At 44.3% G+C, this 24,558-nt stretch overlaps 1 protein-coding gene across 4 annotated transcripts in view; it reads left to right on the forward strand.

Annotated features, from left to right (window-relative positions):
* Window positions 1–24,267, forward strand: part of LOC144159368 (E3 ubiquitin-protein ligase PDZRN3-like) — a 305,410-nt gene extending 281,143 nt beyond the window's left edge. For 3 of the 4 annotated variants that reach the window (XM_077690800.1, XM_077690801.1, XM_077690803.1), the window contains 7 exons: window positions 2,057–2,152; window positions 4,078–4,140; window positions 7,894–7,992; window positions 8,294–8,359; window positions 10,904–11,017; window positions 14,041–14,418; window positions 21,544–24,267. In XM_077690800.1, the coding sequence (XP_077546926.1) occupies window positions 2,057–2,152; window positions 4,078–4,140; window positions 7,894–7,992; window positions 8,294–8,359; window positions 10,904–11,017; window positions 14,041–14,418; window positions 21,544–22,266 (1,539 nt within the window). In that variant the 3' untranslated portion in view covers window positions 22,267–24,267. The remainder of the gene's footprint in view (window positions 1–2,056; window positions 2,153–4,077; window positions 4,141–7,893; window positions 7,993–8,293; window positions 8,360–10,903; window positions 11,018–14,040; window positions 14,419–21,543) is intronic. The other variant, XM_077690802.1, reaches the window with a different exon arrangement.
* Window positions 24,268–24,558: the final 291 nt, after the last annotated feature.

A 24,558-nucleotide genomic window follows, 5' to 3' on the forward strand; every position in this document is an offset into this window, starting at 1 on the left:
GACGAGCGGAACCGGAAAAACGATCGCTCGGCCGATCTAACCATATCAAAATGGCCGCGCCCGGTGGCACCGTTGCGGAGATAGAGCGCTCCGAAAATTGCCGTTTTTTCGCCCTTTTGCGCTGATAGTTTGTCACCGCGCCTGACAAAAGTATTTTTTTATGCCACTTTGCGACGCTTTTCAGCGTAAAAACTTTGCAGACGCACAGAATAGGAAACATAGAAGCCGAATATGCGGGTTTCAAAAAAACGATGTTTTGGTCATTTTTCCGAAGTTGAAAGCCGCGTCCCCCCTTAATAACAATGATGAATCCTACTAGGGACTCCTCTGAAAGGTAATCACTCTGTGACACATAAACAACCCGCAAACGCACGCGTGAAAGCCACCGGCGTACGGGAGGCCAGGCGAGATCTCGAACCGGAAGTTGCGGGAGCAGACGCCGTACCCATGGGCCTTTGCGCTTTTTACCGGTTGCCCCCTGTATTTTTACAATGCCAAACGTAACATTCCCGGACCGGCCAACAAACTTTTCTTTCCTCCATGCGGCCAACGTACCAAGCCCTCTCCATCTACTTCGGCCACTCTCCCCCAATCGGTAGCCTTCCCAGCGCTTTAGTCAAGTGACTGGTTCATCTTGGGGCGACGCGTGGGGGAAAGCGGCAACGTTGCCAAAACGTGCTCCGCCGCGGCTCTGACTTTTCTAACGCTGGCGTAAGCGCCATTACTTTGCCAATCTTAAACATCGGTTGCCTTGGCAACCAAGCACAAGCCGCTCTCGAGTTCAGTTACGGTTGGGTGATTCCGGTTCAGCTCGAGGCCCCACCTTGCGAAATGTGGGCGCTGCGAGCGTACCACTCACTTCCATTATGAAGCGCGCGATTTCATTTCATACCTCTTAATTAAAGAGGATGTTTTTGAAGCACGACCATTTTTATAAGGCTTTGATACAGCTTTGTGACTATGTCAAACAACTGCGGGAACACGGTGAAAAATTAACAGTAATGTACCAAGTCGAGCAGCACGAAAAGTAAGTTCGTAGGATAAGCAGTGAAATTTCAAGCATTGCATCTTTTTGTTCAAAGTGTACTTGTGCGGCCAATGAATGTGAAAGTGCTCACGCAAGTCTTGAGCAGCTGGATCAGCCACCTCATTTATGAAAGCAGAAAGAAAAATTGGACCCTCACCAAAGGGAAGTTTGAAATGCGTCTTACCTTGTACACTACATCCCCTTCGATACGTAGCTTATATTTAGTGCTTTGTAACATGCCTCAAGTTGATCACGTTTTTTGTTCCACGCTCTCTGCTGTGCCAAAAGGAAATAGCATTTCAGTTGCCCCCTTAACTATGGCAACCTGATTTTTCAAAAAAAAAAAAAAAGATGCCAGACTTTTTTTGCTTGTTTGAAACATTTCTTTCCAGAAAATTGTAGCCAACTTTTAATATCTTACGGTAAAACAGCACACAAACGGACGGGACAAAAGAAAGGAAGGTGCACAACACAAGCGCTGACTCTCAACTGAAGGTTTATTAGAAAGACGAAAGAATTATACTCGAAATGTGCACACGCGTATGCACACTGACAGTCAAGGATGGAACATAACGAAAGAACTGTGCGAAAAAACACACAAAAAAGCACATGTGTGCATACAGGCTGGCAAATCACTGAAACATGGAGCTGTGCACAGTTTTTTTCGTAAGACATATTTTACCAACTACAGTAAAACCTCGTTGCAAGAGACACTAAAGGGACCCGGGAAGCATGTCTCTCGTAACCAAGGTCTTGTTGCTCACATAGCAGACATAGGAAAACCAACCAAACTGTTCTCATTCAAGTGTCTCTTATAACCAAGTGTCTCTTGTAACAGAGTCTCTTGTAACGAGGTTTTATTGTAGCCCATTTTTCAATTTTGCAACTTTCGATATCTGCATAGATAAAAATACAATAAAAAAAAGCACATTTCGACAGGGCACGCAGTACCTTTTTTTGTGGATTAGGGCTCAACCATGCTGCTGTGTTTTTTCTCTGAGATTTTTATCTATTTCTTTATTTTTTCAGGAAGTGACGCTAATCAGGAGCGGAACTGACAAGCTTGGGCTAACCCTGTGCTACGGTGACCCCGACGAACAGGAGACTGAAATATATGTGGGGGAGGTAAGTACTGAGGGTCAAAGGTCAAGGGCGTTCAGTGGTGCAGGGTGTCTGAATTAAGTCAACAGATCCAAAAAGGCGACAGATCCGAGTACTCAAGAGATTCAATGTTGGATCTCTCAAAATGATGGATACTTTTACTCGTTGGATATCTTAACTCATTGTTAACAGATTTAATTTCGGGTCTTACACATCAGACCTTGTGACACGTTAATCTCTCAACTCTGAAACGATTGGTTCTGAACCCGACCCCTGCCCTACACCCCCACCCTGCCCTTTAATAGCAGACAACAAATTAAATTCTTACAGAGCTTGGTATGATTCCAGGATACTTCCTTTTTTTTTAAATTAGATTTGCAACCCGACTCCAATGGCTGAGATAATATATGATCAATAGTTTTAAAGCACTGAGTCTGGGTTCCCAAAGCAGTGCCCAGAAAGCCGGTAGTGTCCTGCAGGAAGTATATTTGAAAAGAGGTATTCAAAATGTGGTTAATGCCACATGAACTACAGCAAAAACTGCAGTCACTAACCAAGTCAAACAAAATTAGGGCATTTTGAGAATGAGAATTAGCACGTGAAACATTGCGGTACTGCTTTATTTTACCAGTAACCACTTTTTCACTGACTACACCATTAGACCTGATAATGTAATCCAGAACTCTTGCCTACACACATTGTACTAATTTAATTCTATATATATACCGTACTTCTGTTTCCTTTTAAAGTTTAAGGTCGGTTCATGTTTTTTTAATAAATTAGGGCATAAAGTATATAATAACAACAACATCACTGAAAAAAACAAAAGCTCTGAATTGCAGTATGCTTGAATCTGCGTTACTAGCTTGCTTGATTTAGAAATCTGGGGCCTGTTTGTTGTCCAAATGGGTACAGAGTGCCAGCTTAAGTTTGCAGTAACTGTTTTTACAAAAGCAAAAAGAAGAAAAAAGAGACTCCTAGCTAAGTTTGAGATATAGCAGCACGCATGTGAAAGCGAGGAATAGGTGATATTTTTTCCTTCCCCGATATTGAAGGATGCCTAATTTGTTAGCAACCTGTCATCCGATATTAGAAACATAATTTTTCAAAATCATATTTAAAGGAAACATGAACACAACATATAACTGTATTATTCAAAATATTGAGCAGTGCATAACTAAGTACTGGAATAACAGATTCCTGCAGCAAAAATAATTTTTAATTTACATTTAAATGGACATACTTTATGCTACCTTAGACCTTATAATGTATTCGACGAAGCAGACAAAAAACAAGCATTCAATAGGCTGCCTACATGCGAATGAATGCACACCAGAACTGTTTAACCTAAATTTATCAATGCATGAAATTAACTTTAAATAAGCCAACTCGGACAGGCTTGTTGGTAATGTCACCCGCTGATGCCAATCAGCAAATACAAAAATGCCTCGAGAGGCTGTTACCCTATCTTTGACTTTCCTACTTATTTAGCTTGAATAAGTGCAGTTTGCATTAACCTCGCCGTATTTGTTATTCCACATAGCCATCTATTGACCGAGGTAAGGTTGTATGTTGCCTTTGTGATGCCTTTAAGCAGTCGCCCACACAACAAGCACTAGCTGAAAGGGCAAGATTAGCGCAATAGCTGGTCACATGTTCTTCTTGTTTGCGAAAGCACACAGCCTGTGGAGTGTTTTGTTTTCTTCAAATTTACTTGCATCATAAGTATATCTATGTCACCCATCAGTGTCTGTTCCAAGTAAAGTTACTGGAAGAGATTGTGTGTGTGTGCCCATGTGCAACTGGACGACAAGACAGAGAACATATACACTAATGAACCGATTAAAGCTTGCCCACTAAGTGGACCAGTAAATGAAATGAAATAAGAGAAAGAAAGGAACTTATTTTCCATAGCCTTGTTTAATTGAAACGTATTTCGTCCTCTTCAGATTGACCCAAGAAGTGTTGCTGCAAAAGACGGACGACTACAGGAAGGCGATCAGATTCTGCAGGTGAGTAAGACACCACTGAGAGCGATTCATTCCTAAACAAACATGTCCAAACAGAAAAAGAAAAGTTGCTTTAGAAACTACTCAAGAAGAAAACATTGTGCAAAAAGCTTACGAAAACTGTGTTTTTTTTTTCTGCTCCCCACCTGTCATCGATACCCAAGACCTCGAACATTTTAAATTCTTCTCCTGCTTACTGACTTGCGAGCTCAATCGCTTTGCAATGGCCTCTGGTATGAATGTTAACGAACTCACGAAAACTTGAGAATGAAGTCTGACACCTTATTCTCTAATTTGGGGTGCACCTTGCAATGATTTCTTGAAATCATATCTTTCGAGAGTGGCACAACATACCAAAATGGTACTGGGGTGCTATATATTTCCCGCAGCTTTGGCGAATCTCTAATCCCTCTACCTTGAATTCCACTGAGTACCAGCTCTCACACTAAAGCATTGATACAGTACGAATCACAAATGAAGAATTACATGTGCAAACAAGAATTAAGAATTAATGAAAAGAAACAAGGGAAATATATGCTGTGCTGAAGAAAGCTCTGTCAGGCAGATCCGGGCCATGGCAATGGTGACAGCAGGGCACTTGCTATGTTGGGGTTGCCGGACCAAGATTTAAGTTTTGCCAATCTATATGAAACGATTGAGGGGCAACTTTTGTACATACTTTTGGAAGAAAAAGGTCTACCTGTAATCATCAGCAGCAGCAGCCGACTTAGGTCCACTGCAGGACGAAGGCCTGTCCTATTGGCCTGCAACTGCTCCAGTCCTGCGCTGCTCAAGTCCATTCATTCTTTGTCTCCGATGTTTATTCTCTCTCTCTCTCTCTCTCTCTCTCTCTCTCTGTCTCTCTCTCTCTCTCTCTCTCTCTCTCTCTCTCTCTCTCTCTCTCTCTCTCTCTCTCTCTCTCTCTCTCTCTCTCTCTCTCTCTCTCTCTCTCTCTCTCTCTCTCTCTCTCTCTCTCTCTCTCTCTCTCTCTCATCGAGTTACTGGCCGTCCCCTTCTTCTAGACCCATTTATTGGTATCCACTCTGTTAGCCTAATTGTCCACCGGTTGTCGGATCGTCTCACTACATGACCAGCCCAAGTCCATTTCTTTTTCTTTGTTTGAACTGTGACATCTTCTTCTCTATAGTTTGTTCTCCGATTTAAGAAGCTCGTTTTCTATCTCTTAATGTTACTCCTACCATTCTCCACTCCGTGGCCTGCTGAGCCGACCTAAGTTTGCTTTCAAGTTGCTTAGTAAGGCGCCAAATTTTCGCTCCATATATGTCATCACTGTCAGGGCGCATTGTTTGTATATTCTTCTCCAGTTTATAAGAGCATAAAGAATTGTTTCTTCGCTAGAAGCTGCGAGTACCAAGCGCCTGCTGCTACCACTTGCCTTCATGTTGAAGGCCCAGTATATGAACCCTCATCACCTTCGCATTTGCCGATGGACTCCTACTTTCACAGACCTGCCACGCTATGTAAGAAGCAGAATAATGATTTTTCATACAGAAACATCTGTCAGACATCCAGAGTAGGAAAGACCATGGCATCTGTGGGCATAAACTATGCATGAAGTGCTTTGATGCACAAGAATCATCCACGGCACAGAAAGAGTCATGAATCAGTGACGATATTAAAATGAGTGGTAATATACCCCTTTGAAATATGCATAAAAATTTTTGACACTGTTAAAATGCCCACCAGGACACTGATAACTCCGGGAGAACAATGTCTTCGAACTTGTACCATCTGTGTAGTTATTTTTGGTACCTTTGGGGTTATACGACTGAAAGCGTGCTTTGGTTCGTAATTAGGAACCACGTCAAAGGGGCATGTCTATGCTCTCAACAACGCAGAGAACAATGTTGAATAAAATACTATTTGATTTGATTCAATTTGGTAACCTACAAATTAATGTGCCTATAAAAATTTGCTTGAAAGACTGTGATCACATTTTGGGTGCTTTTTACTATAATACACAGGGAATGCCAGTTTTCATAAGGTATCGATGATACAAAACTATGCTTAAAATTGTCCACTGATTCTGACATACCCTTTTTGTTTTGTATTTATGAACAGCTTATTTCCACTCCTTGTCAGGTCAGTTGCATTCCAGACTACAGCCCCATTTTGTGACTGTAAATATATCTGTGTTGATGGCAAATGCTTCGGGGGAAATTGTGTTTCAAGGCAAACGTGTGAAGAATGTCACTGTGTGAAAAACTGGCATTGCTGCTCTAGTTCAATGCAAAAAAAAAAGGGCCGCCAGTGTAAAGATTAAAGAGCACAATTGAGTCTTTTCGGGAAATGAACCCAGGTATTCAGAGTAGGAACTCAGTGCGCTACCTCCGTATTACGTCAACTTGTCATTAGTGGCAGAGCAAGAGTTAGCCGTGTGTGTGTGGCACTGATGTCATATTGCCGCAAACCCTGGCTTGCATTTTGTTTACTTGTGCATTTTGTTGGCACCGTCTGGCCATGCCTGACTGTCCTATCTATGTTGGAAGTGAAGCGCGTATTTCTCTCTTTCTCTTTTGTACGCCGCACAAGCTGTCTTGTTCGATAGGAGAGTGTTGCACCCTGTCGTCACTTGACTGGAAGGCTTTCCTTTGTTTTCAATGTAATTCGACTGTTCCAGAAACTGGAGTGTTCAAAAAGATGAGTGCTCGGAGGGTAAATGCCATGGCATTCAATTCACCGACACTCGCCTGTGAACGTCCCTCATTGACTGCTCCTTCACCACTTGTGTATTCTTTTAAGTTCTTGGGGGAGCACAAGTTCGCTGCAATAAACCTGTTAGCGCAGAGCACTTCAGGGGCTCGCCTTGTCGTCGTAGCTCGCTCGCTGGACCCAAGTAGAGCCACACGGCGTACTGTCGTAGCGGCGTTCCACAGAGGCTTTGAAAGCCAAGCGGTTTATATAGTCATAAGCGTTCGAAACTCATGAACTGCTGGCGCTTGTCATACATGTCCCCATTGTTAAGCACAAAGAAAACTGCAGGTACTTGTGAGGCAAAATATATGTAATTAACCGGCAGCGCCCGCATTCATTTAGTTAGGAATGCTCGTTGGGTCAGTTTTTCCGATAGTAAGAGAGAAAAAGGGGCAGTGCCATGCCGGTACATGCGGGAGGAAAAGCAAGCACGAAAAGAACAGAACTCCCGCTGACACAGTTTCAGGCAGGGGGTGCACGAGCACTGCGAAGGCGGGAAATTTGAAATGCGTTGGACAAAGCTCCATTGAATTCATCAGGAGAGCAATGAGACAGGGCGGCGAAAAGGGTGATGGGTGGTAAGAGTGAGCGGATAACGGCGCCACAGCTCATTGTGGCGAATCACTGCTCTGCACTTCCGACAGCTTTCACATTGAGTGGAATGGCTTTAATTTTTGTTCTTTGATGAAACCTGTATTGTTCTTGATTGTGGGACAATATCTTAAGACTGTTTAATGTGACAGCACATGTGTAGAACAAGTGTTGCCATTCTGCCTGTCAAAATAACTGGCCCCTAAAGATGAAGGAACAAAACCAAAGAGAGAGATCTAAACACAATGTAGCGGTAAAGGAGTATTTGATAAGTGTTGAAAGGCTTTCATCTTCAAAGTACACAGGCAGACTTAAGTGCCCTGAGGAATTTTTTAACCCCAATTTGTGTGAGCATCACTTTTGGGGCAAACATCGAGATGAAGAACCATGTTATATGAACTACTATTGTTGACTCTTCTCGTATTTTTATTTTTTAAACTTTTCATGCAGGTTAATGGAACGGACGTGCTGGGCCGGGACCAAGCCATCGCTTTGTTTTCAGAACAGAGGTCTGACTTCACCCTGCTTGTGGCAAGGACACACGTCTCGGTGAGACCCTAAGACCAGTGTGATATTGTCGCTGTCACCACAGCGTTTATGCTCACTTATGTACTCCCCAGGAGTAAGCCATGCGTTTTTTTATATAAACAATATTGTTTTGTCCATTGTTGCTTTTTTTTAATTTCTTCAATTTTAGTTTTTGGTTGATTTTTTTTTATTTTGTTGTGGCTTTCTGTTCATTTATTCGGTTTTATGTTTTTTGCTTTATTTTTTCATTTTGTCGTGGCTTTCTTTTCATTTCTTCAGTTTTATGTTCTTGGTTGATTTTTATTCCCTCCCCTTCTTGCAGGAAGAATCATGTAGTGAGGACCAGTCAAACTTTTCCCTCTCTCGCTGCCGTTACAGTTCTGTTCTGGTTTGTAAACTATTTCCACTTATTTTTTGTAGCATTGCTTTTGTAAAACATTGTTAATTTTTCTTTTTTGCTTTTTATGTTTTTGTTTAGCTGTTCGCACACATTTTCTAGAGTGCAAATAACGAATTTGGGACTGCGAATCAAATACAAAAAGTAAAAACTGGGTGCTAATCGATTCGAATATTTCAGGTATGAATATCTTTGCTTTAGTGTGTACAGAGCTTCTGAAACATAGCTGCCAAAAAAAAGAAAATTTAGGCAGTCAGGATTTTTAGCACATCTGAGTGTTTATTCCCATCCGGTAAGAAAAATGGTTGCCATCCCACGCTGCGGAAGGGGATGTCCAGCGAAGCTGTTGCAAACAACTACAAATGCTAATGGGGGAGCGTATGAAATGTTTTCTCGTTGTCTCTGTGGGCTTGCTGCTTGAGCTCGGCTTTTCTGGCGGCAAATGCTGGGTCCTGCCTAGCCTGACCTAGCATGCGCTCGGCGTCTAGGGCAAGAACTGCTCTATTTGGTGGCACTAGTCCTTCCTAGCCTTTAAACATAATCTGTAAGCATAATCTTCATGAGGAACACATGGTGGGGGGTTCCCATTGTTCACAGGTGCCTTATCATCCATAATGCGGTTTAGATGCTTGTTTTGTGGTTTTTTTAAACGCATACTGAGCTCTACGCTCAGTACGCTCTATGCCTGATTAGGCTGACACATGCGCTCGGCATCTTAGGCAAGAACTGCTGGGTCCTGCTCGAGTTTTTTTTTTGTGACACGAAAATCTCTGACCATCTAGAGGCTAACAACTTCGCTGTAAAATGGCATAAACAATTTCCAGTAAAAAATTAAGGCAAGATGAAAAATCAGTGAAACAAAGATTTGGCATACTGACTGCCATGAAGAAATGTAGGTTCTTCAACATGCTGTGAATACAGAAGCAACGTTTCATGCTGCAGCCCCTCCAGTCATTGAAAAGAGGCTAAGAGTTAACTGCGAGCTGGGATGATGGGGACAGCTCAAAACAAAACTTGGACAAGAGAGAACACGGGACGAAGTGCTAATAGCAACTGAAACGTCTAATTGTAAAAACACATACGTATATACACGCACAATAAAAGCCACCGTCATCACAACTTGTACATTACAATACACCAGCTTGCACAATCGCGGGGAACAACAACCAAAGCACTGCATACAGTCAGACCGCACGTGTACAAGCCCAGAAAAATGTCAGGCACACTTTATCGGCCTTTTTCCAAAAAAGCAAATTGATGACAACCACAGCCACGAGAGGTGCGCGTGCCGTCCGGAGCTGCCACACACTATCGTTCTTGACAAACACAGAATGCGGGCCACTAGTGAGATAATGGAAGCCTTTTGCATAAAAAAAAAGGAAACGCCTGTGTGATCCAACCGTTCGTCATGTTATCAGGCGCTGAGTTTGCTTTTTGGAAAAGGCTGATGGAGTGTGCAGCGTCGTTTTTCTGGGCTTGTACACGTGCGGTCTGATAGTATGCAGTGCTCTGGTTGTTGATCCCCGCAATTGTGCAAGCTGGTGTATTGTAATATACAAGTTGTGATGACAATGGCTTTTATTGTATGTGTATATACGTATGTGTTTTTACAATTAGATGTTTCAGTTGCTATTAGCGCTTCGTCCCGTGTTCTTTCTTGTCCAAGTTTTGTTCTGCGCTATCCCCATCAGGAATGCTAGTGTTGGTAAGACCGTACTGCTAGCATTGCCAACAAGTAATAATTATTGACTCCTCACTCAGGCCACTATATTGAGAGGAAGTTAACTTCTTTTTGGTGGATGCATTTTTTTACACATGTATTCTTCTACTTCAGCTTACATACCCCAAAGGCAGCATACAGTTTTATCACACAAGGCTTACACATGTCAAGCTTTTTTGCACAGCTTCAGTGTCATGCAAAAAAGCACACCCAAGAAAAAAAAGGTGCTTGCGTTGTACGATGAAGCGTTTTAAGTTTTCATGTCATTCAACAGAAGCAACTTTAATTGCTCTATTATTTGAAAGCTGTGATTGTTCGAAAACTTTAATTACTTGAAAACTTGGAATACTTCGAACGGTTAAAATTTGCTGCAAATCAAATAGAATAGTGAACAATATTTGCAAAGTAATCGAAACCTCGTGTACTTTCCTTTTCGTTTGCTGACATGCTCTTCTTGTAGGGAAAGGTTACCGAACCACTTCTTAATTGTGGGAATACCATTAAGGTAGGTCCAACATAAGTCAGCATCATTTAATTTCTTTCAACATCGTAGTAAAGTCCTTAACTCAAGAATTCACGTAATTTTTTGGAGTGACAGCCAAGCAGAACTACGTTTAACTTGCCTTAATAAGTATGTATCCGTCCAAGTCATCAGTGACATTGTAATACCTTTTTTTTGTTATGTTTACTTTGGCAACAATGAGTAAAAGGACATGCCCTGTCCTAAGCTGTACTATTGGGACAAGTATTCTCTGCACAGCTGCTGTTTAAATGCAATTTTGCTTCATCGTTCTAAATTAATCCTGGATCTTTAGGAAGAAGATGAAGAGGAAGATGGGAATGAAAAGGATGACCCAACCACGCCAGCCAGGACAGGCACGCTTCAACAAGGATCTTTTCCAGAAGAGCTGTCTGAAACAGAGACCCAGGTAATTGGTTCTTAAAATGATAACGGCGGGTGCCAGGTTTGAAAAGCCACAAACAAGAACAAGGGTGCACAAGGTTATGAGCACAATAGTTTGAAACTGACCTCCTTGCACTCTACCCAGCTTATCTCTTCTTCCTTTGTCGTCCTTGCTTTAGTATAGCCTTTTCAAGCTTTATCTCTGGAGCAAACCCGCATTTGTAGTATGCTTCAGTTAGTTTGATTCTAGCAGGGACCCCAAGAAAGTGGACCTATCAGTAGTTTATAAAGTAAGAAGGGTGGGAAGAATCTACTGCCAGAAATCGTCTACCATGCCCGGTACGTATAGCTGTTCTCAAACAAACCAAACCAACAATATACAGTAAACTCTCGTTAACATGAAATTTCATATCTCGAAATATTGGTTAGGTCGAAAATTTCCTTTTGCTGTGCATTTACCTCCCATAGGCGCTATGTATTTGCCACCCCCTTTATCTCGATGCATTTTTTAGGGAGACCACGGATATCTCAAAATGTGGAGAGAGGGCGCAAGGCAGAATCTGCTACAGGCAGCTGATAAGATCTCGATCTGTGCGAATGGTTAGCTCCACTATGTGCCAAACGTGGTCGCAAACTGCAAATTTAAAATTCCTGCCAATGCGGCAGTTTCCTATCCAGCGCGTCAAATAACTGTGGGAGTGACAACGTATGTGTCACCATAGTGCCGATGGATGGCACCATTTGTGCATGGGTGATCACGGGTTTTTTTCGGTAAATCGGACCGCGGCCAGACCCAGTCTTTGAAATTCAAGTGCACGAAGAAGGTTGTTCGGACTGTTCTTCCTACAGTGTAGCTTTCATTACCAGCACTAGCTCTTATTTCAGTGACCTGGCCACAAATTTTTTGCTTGCACTGAAACTCCACTTATCTCAGAATTTTTAGCGGATTTTACGACTTCGAGTTAATCCGGTATTGCTGTACTGCAGCTGAATTTTTAATTTGATGCCATTAGGAAACGGTGTTGAATCAACTTTGCAGGTACTTAACGGAGTACTGACACAAAATTTTTGTGATAGGTTTTTTTCGTGGCTATAGGCGCCTACGAACCCATAAATCATGGAATGGCATATTATATTGTTGAAGGCAGCATAAATAATTACCTACAGCTCCGTTTATTCGTGTCAGTTTCAGTCTCAGTGAAGCGAACAGTGAGGTAGCTGCCATGACAGGAAGGTGCATTTGACGTCGCTGTTCTCGTCGCACCACACCCAGTGCCGGTCTGGGCGCGCGTGCGCGCGCCAGACCAGCTCGATTGGTTGTAGTCGCACGTGATGTCAGTCCCAAACATAGTGACGTGATGCACAAGGCAAAAAAGCGCGTGCCAACAGCACCGCGTCCGCCTCGATATGTCATGGGAGCCCTGACGTCGGCCGTTTGGGTTGAAGCGCAGAGGACGTCACGAGCTCACTCGATGGCGCGGATGAGCTTTCTCGTGCGTGCAAGGATTAAGATTGATTTCAAATATGTCCTACTGAACAGTTATGGTTTAAACTTTTGAGGAGCTATATCACTATATAAAGAAAGCTTTTTACATAGTTATCTGAGCTTTGAAATTTCGTGTCAGTACTCGTTTAAAAAAGTTTGTTTCAAGGGACACTCAGTAAACATGCTTGAATCAATTTTATAATTCTAAAGTCAAGAGACGCTAAGGGGAGTTGTCAATGTGCAAGGTAATGCTTCAGGTTGAGGGCAGTGGAAGCTAAGCAGAACAGGGCAGACATTTTCACTCAACACTCGCCTCGCAGATAATGCGAGTGAGCATGTGTTTGAGTAGTGTGTGTAGGTGGGGTTTTGATGGGTGAGTGTGAGGGGTGGATGCGAGAGGTGAGAGTGAGTGGGAGTGATGAGTTCTAGTAATAAGTCACAGGGCAAATAAATCAGTGTTACTGGTGAATGCGAGTTGTAAGTGGGAGTGATGGATGAACGTTGTGAATGCAATTTGCATATGTGAGGGGCGGACAAAAGTCCAAGTGAGTGTAAGTGAGTGTGAGTGGGATTGCCCAAGCGAGTGGTGGGTGGTAGGGCGTGAGACGGGCAAATGCGAGTCGAACTAGGTAAGGTGCGAATGAGTGTGAGGGCTGAATGCAAGTGGCAAGCTGAAAATGCAAGGGCTAACTTCTTTAAAGGAGTACTGACACAAAAGTTTCATTTTTCTTTTTTTTTTTACTGCTTTTATCGAAGCTTAACTGGCAGGCGAACCCAAAATAGCACTTTAACTGCTTGAGCGCGCGATAATTAATCCCATTGAATGACCTGAAAATCGTCCATTTCAGTTTTCTGTGCTTAGGTACAGCCCGGACGGTGCGTTCGATAGAACCACAGTATGACCACACAATTTTGTGCATTCGTCAAAACACTACAAGGGCTGGTGGAGGCATTTATTCTACAACCCTGTCGCCAAAGCTGAGCAACTGAGCTGCCTGAAGGCGTTTAGGCCTACCATTGCAGTAAAGTCAGGCGCGTGCTTGTGGAAGTACGCCCCGCAACACTTTTAACATGTGAAATTTAAGTTTTGGATAGAGTGCCTTTCTGGGCAGTGGTTATACCTGTAGCTCTGGCTATGCGCCACATCAGTGCGTGAACGTGCCAGCACCCAGTCACCACTCCCGGGTGGGTTTGCGTGCGAAGTGACGACACGAGTTTCTGACGAGCGTTGGATGTCACATGGCTACGTCACTTTATTTCCCTACCACGGAGTGATGTCTAGACAATGCTTATTTGCTGCACACCACTCCACGTGCTCTTCCATCTGTGCGATAAATGAGATCAAATTGAAGTATGTTCCACGCATTGCAGGCTGCTCATATTTCAGCCAGGGTACTCTGTTGAGTAAAGGAAGCAAACTATGTAATAATATTAACACCGAAAATTTTTTTCAGTACCCCTCTAAGCTCATTCAAACTTAGTCTGGTTTGTGTAAAAAACCAGTGTAGTTTGTTGAAGGAAGGCACTGCCGCAGAATTAATCCTCCTACGTTCCTCGCCCAGGTGGGGACCCCGCTTCCGGACAACGATATCGAGATGAGCGTGCTCGCCAATGAGTTCCAGAGGGTGATACTGGACAAGAAGGCGGTCTCGGTCGAGCAATGGCTGCACCAGGGGTCCACGGGGCTGCCCGCATCACCTCAGAAGTGGGACGCTGGCGACAGCGGGTCGAGTGCCTACCACACGGGCGGCTCGTCGTCTGCTTCGCCACCGACGCTCGAGCTTGGTGGCCGGTCGGGCTCACTGCTCTCGCTGACCGGTGCACCGGCGACGACGTCAACACCCATGCTCCCATTCCTACAACCTGCGGCGAGAGGTGGCGCCACCACCGCTGCGTCAACGCTGCACGGATCAGCACCCACGGAGGACAAGTCAACACAGGTACTTTGAAAGGGGACGGCTGGTTGTACTGTGGCAGATAATGTACAGATAATGTATGGTGTAGAGATAAATCACCATAGTCATCGCCATGGGTGGTTGGATGTAGCACAAAGGCCTTTCTCAGTGATATCCTGCATCAGACCATTCTTTGCACACAGTTTTTCTTTGCACAAGGATTTCCCTAGTACAGCACTCCCAGTGACCCTATACCCCTGCTTCTCTTTCAATTATTTGGTAGCCTCATTCAGCTATCCACCTGTTGTCGAATGGGAGGCTTAGTGCAAAGACGATGAGGACGGTGGCAGACAAGACAGGCACAACTAACAACTGAGTTTATTTCAAAAAGGACAACCACATACACTACAGGCATACACTGAAGAAAAAAGAAACAAAGGAATAAGATATACCACAGGCATCTGGCAGAGTGCAAACATCAGAAAAAAGTTTTTTGAAATGCATTTTTCTTATCATAGATAGAAAGCAATGGCACACTCACACACATGGGCCCCTTTATTTTTATACAAAACGCCTAGGCAACATCATGTGCAGTCACATCTCTGCTTCTTTCGATTATTTTTGTGTTGTCCAAGTCGGGTTTACAATCCGTTGTCCGTTCTTCGCACCACATGCCCTGCTCAACTTAACGCCTTTTAAAACAAAAGCTTTGATAGTGGGACCAATGGCGTCCAGTCAGAAAACTAAGGCATTCCCCCAAAGACCCTCTGGCCAGCCGAAAAGCTCTGATAAGACCTCTGGACGCACGGCGCGTGCGTGAAACTGGGCTTCCATTGCGTCAAAATGGTTACTTGAAAGTCACGAAAAATGAATGGTCTTAGACAAGACAATGCACGCATTGATCATGAAGAAAGAGTGTATACCTTTATCTCATGAACCACTTATCGGTGTACATTTAGATCATTCATAGATGCATTTACTTAGTGCACGAAAATCGCCCTGTGGGTTCATTCTTAATTTGCGCTTTGGGTCTTTGAAGGTTTGGCGATCAATTAGACGTACTTTCAGCAAACGTTGGATGCAAAAAAGTTCTGACGCACTTTTGACCCAGTTTTGATGCGAGCAAGCTCTCGCACTTCCTTCAACTTTCTTTAAAAAGGGGTGGTAAAGTTTTTTCTTGATTCAACCCGAGTGCCGTGCAGCCTACTCGGCTTTTTGACAAAGGTGTGCTTATCTCAAACAAGCAACGACCTTTTCTTCCAATGGGTGATCTGATGTTTGTGATCACCCAAACTCGCGATATGACCTCGAGGGATCACGGGCGGGATTTTGATGCTGCCCTCTGCTTCGTACTACTAAGTGGTGCCACCACGAAAACCTGGCTAATACATTCAAAACTAGAACCACAGTGCAAAGGAAATGTGGAAAACATTACCCGAAGCGATTTTTGTCTCACACCAAAAAACATTCTAAAATCTCCTAGAATAAAGCTTTTTTTTTTTTTTACACCAAGGGCAGGAAAAGCTGTATGAGCTGGATTCCGTGCTACACTATGAGTGAGCTGCATGCGCCGTATATATTTTTCAGTGGCAACATGTAATGGCAGCACGAAAAGAAATACTCTCAGAATGGAAGACTAACAATTGAAAGTGGTTTATCTGCTTGCACAAACCTGTAAAGCAATTCCACCAAAAGGGTACAAAATTTTGGAATCTTGTCATTTCAGGTTATTCACTTGATCAGGTCCCTCTTCAAGAGCTCTTGTAACCATTCTGAAAGGGTGTTCTTATAGCCATTTAGCAGGAACAGTCACTGATCGAGTACAGTGTCCAATATGTACACATGTTGTAGGCAGTGGAGAGTTTCCTAAGAGAACGTCAATGTTTTGTGCCATTTGCTGAATGTGCTATTACTCTAACAGCATTTTTAAAAAAACCCGTTCTGGTCTTTAGGATGGTTGTCACTAAGAAGTACGTTTTATGGTCAAACGTTTCGCAGTGTTTGGTAATGGCATTGCACTTTCACGCTTCACTTCACTTTCGTGCACACTTCTACAGTGAGAGCTCTTTGCGGGCCCGGACTTGGCCGTGAAAATGAGATTCGCGAGATCAGTCGCGCACAACCAAGATAGGACACTTATCTTATTATGATAAGAAGAAAGAAAACATGAAGGACACAAAGACAAGAGTGGCCAACATTGAACCAGAGGCCTATAGATTAGGAGACATTTCATGGTTTGAACAGTTCGAGCAAAGGGGTTAAGCACACACATGTAGTTGGCCACTGGCCTATCAACCTTTTCTTTGAAGGCTGCATTCTGTTAACAGCTCCTTGCAATGTGTGAGATGAAGCTCTTCCCATATCTGTTCTTTCGAAATTTGATGAAGTGCGCGCTTCTCTATCATCATGCATCTTGTGAGCCTGTTGGGCCAACATTCTTTGCACTTGACAGAATTAAATTAATCGGGACAAAAGAAAAAGGAATCCTTAATTAAGGTTTCTTGAATGTGCAGAACCAAAGTGAATGTGCGTCAATTTCTTGCAACCAAGACCTTCAAGCTGTTCTTTTACAGTGATAGCAGGACCGGTGACGTTTTGTGTCATCAGCGATGGTAGTGACACACCCCACTTATGGGAAGAATTTGCCGATCCTTGAACTCGTTCGTTCTAGGAAAGCACGGTGATCCTTTCGTCACGTGCTACTGGCAAGCTTCTTGTGATCTTGGGTGGCATAGTTGCCCGGATTACACATGGAGGCAGCAAGAAATGTTCATGCAGCTTTGTTCACTCTCATGACGCAGCCACTACTGCAGCCTATGAATCGCCTATGTGAAGGCTGTGAACTATGCGCAGTGGAAACGAAGGGACAACATGATGCTGGGTTCCACTGGCACGGGAACTACTTAACCGAGAACTTAGCGTCTGCGTTGCAGCCGCAAATGTGAACTTCTACAAATTCATTCCCCATAGGGCTTCGCACCCGCGTTAAAATTCACCATCAGAAAAGACAATGTGCGAGTACAGCGCCAAATGGTGTACCTTGATTCTGTGAGCGAGGGCACTTTACATCGATGTTCAGCATTGGAAAGAATTTGGGATGAAGGGAATAAAAAAAAAAGTGGTTCATAATTAATTCCGCTTTCAGCAAAATTGGCAAGAACACTCAGTATAATGACAAGGGTACTCATGCATGCAATCACCTATACACACTCCTTCTCAAAGTATGCGGGGACAGTCGCTCTCCCCATTGGGGAACAGTGATTTATCAGCGAGTGGAATGGCATGTCTCTCACAAGAAACAGTACCGCGCCTCTAGTGAGAGATAATGGCAGATGAGTAGACAGCAACGGGCTGGCCATCGTGGTCCTCCCTAACTTGAAAAGCAGGGTGTAACACCACCGTCTCTTATACATGAGCAGTAGAGTTATAATCCCACTCGTCAATCCTTCAGAAGAGCAGGTTGTTTCCCAGTTATTGAGGATCCACTCATGATGATAGTGATGCATAGGGTCATCATCCGTGTGCCTGCAGTTTCCAAAAAATTTATAGCATCATGATACAGTGTATACAACCGACACTGTTACAACCGACACTGTTACAAGAGACACTTGGTTATAAGAGACATTTAAATTAAAGCGCTTTGGTTGGTTCTCCAATGTTCGCTATGTTAGCAACATTGCATACAAGAGACCTTGGATACAAGAGACACATTTTCCAGGTCCCTTCAGTGTCTCTTGTAAAGAGGTTTTACTGTAGCATCGACTGGTTGGCATGCCGGCGCCCCATCAGGGTGTTAAGTGGCAAAATAGATGAGTACAAGCACACACAAAAAGCCTTCGTCTCAGTCCAGCTGTCATCTGTTATGCTGTTCTCTGTAAGTGGCACAGTTTCTGCCAAAGTATTCCAAAGGTTCCTTTACACCGGTGAGTACCACAAAAAACACCATCGATGCACGTTACGTTTTGTTTTTAGATGCGGAGCATCTTATAGTCTGGGCATGTCCCGCGTCGGCGTCCGCACTCACACTGCGCATGCACAACTCTGCTCCTTCTCCCTCTCTTCCACAGCTGCGCGATACTCCCGCCACTTCTTCTGTCAAACCAGCTGCGTGCACTTCGCTTTCGCTTCTCCCGCGTTCTCGCTTCTGCTTTCACGGCGCATGCTTGGCGCTTGCGCATCTCTCCTCCTCTCGTCTCGTCTCCTTCAACCTTGAATGTAAATTGGGTAACGCGCGCGTTCAGTTCAGCGCTTGCTGCGGTTGACTCCACTTCACTCCGTTCTTCCAATGAAGTGTGATGAAAGCAACAGTCCCGTCAGTTAGTGGGTTGGCGCAAGCAAGCGTCAGCACCACCCCACAAACTAACAGCAACGCTACATCCCCTGAAGACAAAGCTGCGCAGCGAAGGGCACGCGACGCTGAGCGCAAACGCTTGAAGCGAGCGGCGGACCCTGAGCTTCGTCAGCGCGAATGCTCGGCGCTTGCGCATCTCTCCTCCTCTCGTCTCTTCTCCTTCAACCTTGAATGTAAATCGGGTAGTGTGCTGCGCGCGTTCAGTTCAGCGCTTGCTGCGGTTGACTCCACTTCACTCTGTTCGTCCGATGAAGTTCTACGAACACAACGGAAACACAATGGAACCCCGAGATGCTTCGCATCTACTCAGCGTTCCCTTCGGGAAGATGGGGCTAATTTTTTTTGTATCGCTTGAGCATGCTTGTGTGGCTCAACGTAAAAAGCAGACAAAGCGAAGCCAACAGGACCTGCTAAGTGATGCAAAGAGTGTGATTGCTGTACCTCATTGTGCATTAGGAGTACACTCAATCACGAAAGAGTGAACCAAAAAAGTAAATTTATGTCGTTGTAGTGAACAGAGTAGCTGAAGATACTGGCAGAGGAGAAATTTTTTTTGCGAGCAGGCTGTCGGCAGTTGCACCATTTGACATTTTGATAAGGTACAAATGTACCGACAAATCGATGCTATTGTGATATTGAATTCTTGGGAGGCTGTGGTACGTGTGTACCAATCAATTTTTTTTCTTGGTGGTGGGAGCCCGCGATATTGTATGTTGAAAACTTCCAACAGATTCTTATCCTGCCTGAACACTGTTTTCCGTATTTCCCGAAAAAAGACACCAAGACAAAAGAGAGACTTTATCTGGGTGCCATACAGCACTCGAATGCACCGGAAGTAGAAAGCAACATACTGCACACTTCAATCCCACAGCTTGATACGGAGTATTATCCTTGCTTACGGCATGCTCACTAAAGTGCTACTATAAACCAAGTCTAATCGAAACCAGGCCATGGTGGTGTACAGTGACAGGCAGCAGTTTAGTCTATAAAGAACATCACCACGGACGCTGAGGAAGTGTTTTTAACCCTTTGCCTACCGTAGACCAGCTGAGCTCGTCCTCACGGATTGTACCAGTCCATGCTAAAACAAGCGCTTGCGCACTACCGCAGTCACGCTACCCTGAAATATGTTAGTTTATTTATCATGTTAGTCATGTTTAGCATGTAAGTGTAGTCGTCACCGGTCATTTTGGAGCCCTGACGGCGCTTTCTTGCAAGACACAACGGTCATGCGGTGAAGCCATCTTCAAGCACTCTCTTTTACACAATAAAGAAATAAAGCAACGTTACTTCAACGAAATAATGGTGCCATGTGAAGCCATCTTAGATCAATGTTTTTTACACAGTTTGAGAAATAAAAGGACGTTATTTCATTGAAATAATGGTGCCGTTTTATTCCGGAAAAAGCTGTACAAATTGAGCGGGAAACCTTTTTCGGTAAATTTGGTACATTTTTTTTTTTCATGGTAGGGAAAGGGTTAAAGGAGATGAACATGATTCCGCAACAGTTGCTGAAATTGGACCCCCCAGCTACACACACACACACAATACAACAGGCCTAAAACTGTGAAGAACAAGTGACAGTGCTAAGTGTGAGTCCTAATAGTGCGGCAAATACATGCACAGCTTATTTTAAGAAATTAGCGGCATCAGTCCCAGTGTTACAATATGGTCATGGCTGTGGTCTTGGGGCTGCTGGGTGAGCTCAAGATGCTGTGACGAGTATTTGAGTCAGCCCATGAATTAGCTGGCTCCCCTGTGCTGCTGGGGAATGGAAGTACAGTCGACTCTCGATAATTCGAAGTCGCTCAATTGGATTTTTTGGTTAACTAGCAATGATGACACTGCTGGTCCCGGCAATGTTTCATGCAATCGAATGGAAGAAACTGCTTGATAATTCACAGCTAAAACCAATGGTATCGGTTAACTGGAAGTTATTCCGTATAAAAAGCATCAAGGTGACCGTCACTTCTCCACAAAAATTAAAAATTTCAAATGCAAAAACATGCGTCGTGTTCTGCACTGATGTTGGCGCCATCTCAACTGAGGCAGCGCACAGTTGATAAAGCAGCAATCCACTTGAGACTCAGATCAACGTACGCATCCCTCACTTTTTGAGTTACTCTACCTTTTTTGTTGCGCACAGGGCTGTGCAAACAGTTTGTGCGGTGGACTCTTCAGGCTTTGATTTCAATGATAAGTCTCAACTATCATGGCAATCCGTGTTGTACGCTCAACATGGCAATGAAAGTTGAGATTTTGAACAAAATCAACGAGGTAGACGTGTTGCGGACTAATAACGATGGTGCTCCTGTGCTTGTTGCTTACTTCGTAGTTCGGTTAATTCGAAGTGTTTTATGGTCCCCATGGGCTTCGTAATAATGGGAGTCGACTGTATACGGTTGTGGCACTAATGCACTTTAACTTACCCATGCTTCGAGACTTCCAAAGTCTTTCGTTGTTGAGCACTGTCATCTATGTCGATAATGATCCTTAGTGTATGGTCCCTTAGAGTGACTAGCTAGAGTGTGTTCCAGGCAATCCCACTCGCTAACTCCCTCCTCGACTTCACCTGGATAGTTACAAGCCACTGTAACTCCTCCTTTTGCCTGCATCACTTGCGTAACAAATTGATAAGCCTTAGTCATTACTTGAACATTTTTCTGATGAAAGTGAAAGCTGCGAATACCATAACAAACCACAATGTCCCGCCTTATTGCTTGGGTGTAAGTAACACCAATTCCCATGCTCTCTGACCAAATGGTTTGCCTGAGAATGCTTGTCAGTAACTTCTTCTACATTTCCCCTTATCGTTCCAGATGCGAGACTCGGACATGCACAGCATGACCGGCTGCGAGTCCTGTCGCTGCCACCTGGACTTCGCCACTTCGCCCCGACGACTGCCCAAGACGGTCAGCGAACCGGCGTGCGTGCGGCGTGGCTCCTCAGTCCCGGACTATGCCTCCCTCTACCCCACCATGTACACCAACCCCCAGAACCTCCAGCACACCATGTGGCTACAACAGAACCTTTTCCGCGAGGCTCTGGCTCGACGGAGCAGCCGGTCTCAAGCAAAGTCATCAACTTCCTCCTCCAAGAAAGACCTGGCCGCAGAGCCCAGCGAAGATGCGGAGCTCAAGTCGCAGTGGAAGGTGAAGCGGAGAGCCGATGGGACGCGCTACATCACACGCCGCCCCGCGAGAACCAAGCTCTTGAAAGAACGGGAGCAGAAGATCCTGGAAGAGCGCAGCGGACTGACGACGGACGACGACAACCACTCGGAGCTGAAGACGGGCAAGTACTGGACCAAGGAGGAGCGGAAGAGGCACCTGGAGAAAGCCCGCGACAGGAAGAAGAAAGAGATGATGCTCAAGCTCAAGATGGCGATCCTCAAGGAAGCGCACGAGGGGTCGGGCACCAAGAAGTCGTCGTCTGCCGCCACGGGCGGATCTCGAAAAAAGCGTGAAGTGTCTCCCTCTCCTGAAGGCCTGCTCAGTGCCGGGGACAAAACTTTCGGCCTTCTAGCAGTCACGACAGTGTAGAGGCGGCTCTTGCGACTTATTAACGATGCCCCGAGTGGGGCTGGACACCTGTTCTAATCCTAGAACTCTTATTCGTGCACGTAGAATGCTTTGAGCTGCTTCCGAACGTTAATGTATAAATCTAAATGCGAACGAGGCTCTGCCTACAGCAATTAATAGATGTGTGCAAAGCAGAGGTGACGAATCGGGAGTTCAGCACTTTCTGCATGGAGGACTTGTTGTGCATAGCTGGTCGCCAGCACATAGGACTGCTGTATGCAGAGGCAGAGCCTCGGATTCCACCATATTTCACTTTATGCTCCCAAGAGCTGCTTCGCCAATCATGTAGATTTTGATAGAGCTTTTGGCTTTGCCAACACATTTCACGGACACAATAGCTTGCAGGCCTTGCTGGACAAGTCTGGGCAGTGTGGACGCACTACTTTGAAATGTGTTAAGACTGCACTCTAGTGCACGAAACATGACGAGGCGTGCGCAGCACAACGAAATGAGAGGCTATATGCCACTGCTTATAGTGCTTCCACTGACTGTTCCAACAGGGAGCTGATGAAGTGGATTTGGTGTATTTGACAGCTCGTTGACTTTGGCTGACACTTCTTTCCGTATGAAGTTTCATGTATGTAAGAAACAGGAATGATGCGATGAGGATATGTGTAAATTGCTGGCTTGCTTCTAACATAGACCCTAGCTCATATGTGTTCCTGAGGAGAGCTTGTAGATGCTCTGCTCGGAGTGGTAGCAACAACGAATGCTACCGAAATCCACACTCTTCCCTTTTGTGAAAGAATGGCGTGTGCGCCGCAAAGCGTATAGGCCCGGTTAACCGTTATATGCTCCCTGCATGCCCCCCTAGTCTCTCATTTCCGGCTATGTTGCCACGTACAGTATTTATGAGGATGAAATGTTCTTACACTGTATATTTTTAGTTCGCTTTCAAAGGAGGACCTCCTGTGTTTATATCTGTACAGTGTGCATCAAAGAATGGTGCCTCTGTAGAAGAATGTATACGCTGCTCTGTTTCTGTACAAGACAGTCTCAGGAACTAAAAAAAAAATGCATTTACTAATTACAGTAGCCGAACGATTTTTCGGACCTGGAGGGGGGCAAAAAATGTAGTCCGAAAAAAAGAGCAGTACGAAAAATCCGTGAGCCATTACTCCTATGGTTCCTCGCGGTTCCTCGAGAAAATCCGGAATATCCAGCTAGTCCGAATTTTGGAGTCCGAAAAAACGGTCGGCTACTGTACATTCAGTCTTGAAGCCAAGAAACGCGGTTCAGAGACTAATATTTTACTGCTTGTCATTAAAATGTGATGTTTACCAGACTAAAATGTGGGCTGAGCAATCAGGTAGAATTTATTAAAAGTATTTGCTACATTTTGTTGGTACGTTGAGTGTGTGGAGGAATTGAATTACACACCCATTCCTCCCCCATATGTCTTTTGAACCAGCACCTATAACACCTAAAGTGTGCGATATCAGCCCTCTCAGTCATGCATTATACAATTCTGCTCCCAAAAAAGCAATGTGAGTTCACAAAACGGAAATTTCGAAGTTATAATTGTGGAAACTGAATTTTTGTAGCACCACATCAAAGAGCATCAAAAATTTCGTTCAAGTTCAACATCGCTTTGCTTTGTTTGTTTGTTTACACAGTGAGCGTCATATCAAAGCAATCTGTACTACACTATGGCTGCTTATATGACAAGCACTCGAGAATTGAATATGAGGAGTGGGGAGCGAACTGCCCAGATTTTATTAGTCACAGATAAAGAGGTATATTTCGAGAGCCCCACCACTGCTTTGAAACAAACTGTTTGTGCAGGAGCCTTTCCTTTTTCTCGTTACCTCCCACCACCACATTCTGCTGTAGTTATGACCATGGTGTAGTGTTGTCGTGTACAGATGCAATGTAAATACGAGCACTCTATGTTGACATGTTTGGTGAAATGTATTTATCAATTTTCAAGAAGATTTGTACAAATATATGTCTTGAGATGGGCATGCTGCGTCTTGTGGTCTTTCAACCAGCACTTTAAATGGTAGCAATGACAAAGCAAGAAAAAAAATCATGATTCATTCCATACTTTGAAGGCTGATGACCGGCAAGGCCCGACATGGAAGTGAAACAGAGTTTAGGTTAATGGTATGAGCAAATTTTATTTCCTTTGAGAGTTGATGGCAGTCGTCCCTAAGAAAGAAACATACATACATGCAAACACCTTTATTTTGACTCCCCTGATCGTGAAGATGGTGCCTATATTGTTAATCTACTCAAGATGCGTATCTAAGT

Source organism: Haemaphysalis longicornis, unplaced genomic scaffold (genome assembly GCF_048455015.1).
Source record: "Haemaphysalis longicornis isolate Haplotype H1 unplaced genomic scaffold, Haemaphysalis longicornis Haplotype H1 scaffold_10, whole genome shotgun sequence".
In the NCBI taxonomy this organism is placed as follows: Eukaryota; Metazoa; Arthropoda; class Arachnida; order Ixodida; family Ixodidae; genus Haemaphysalis; species Haemaphysalis longicornis.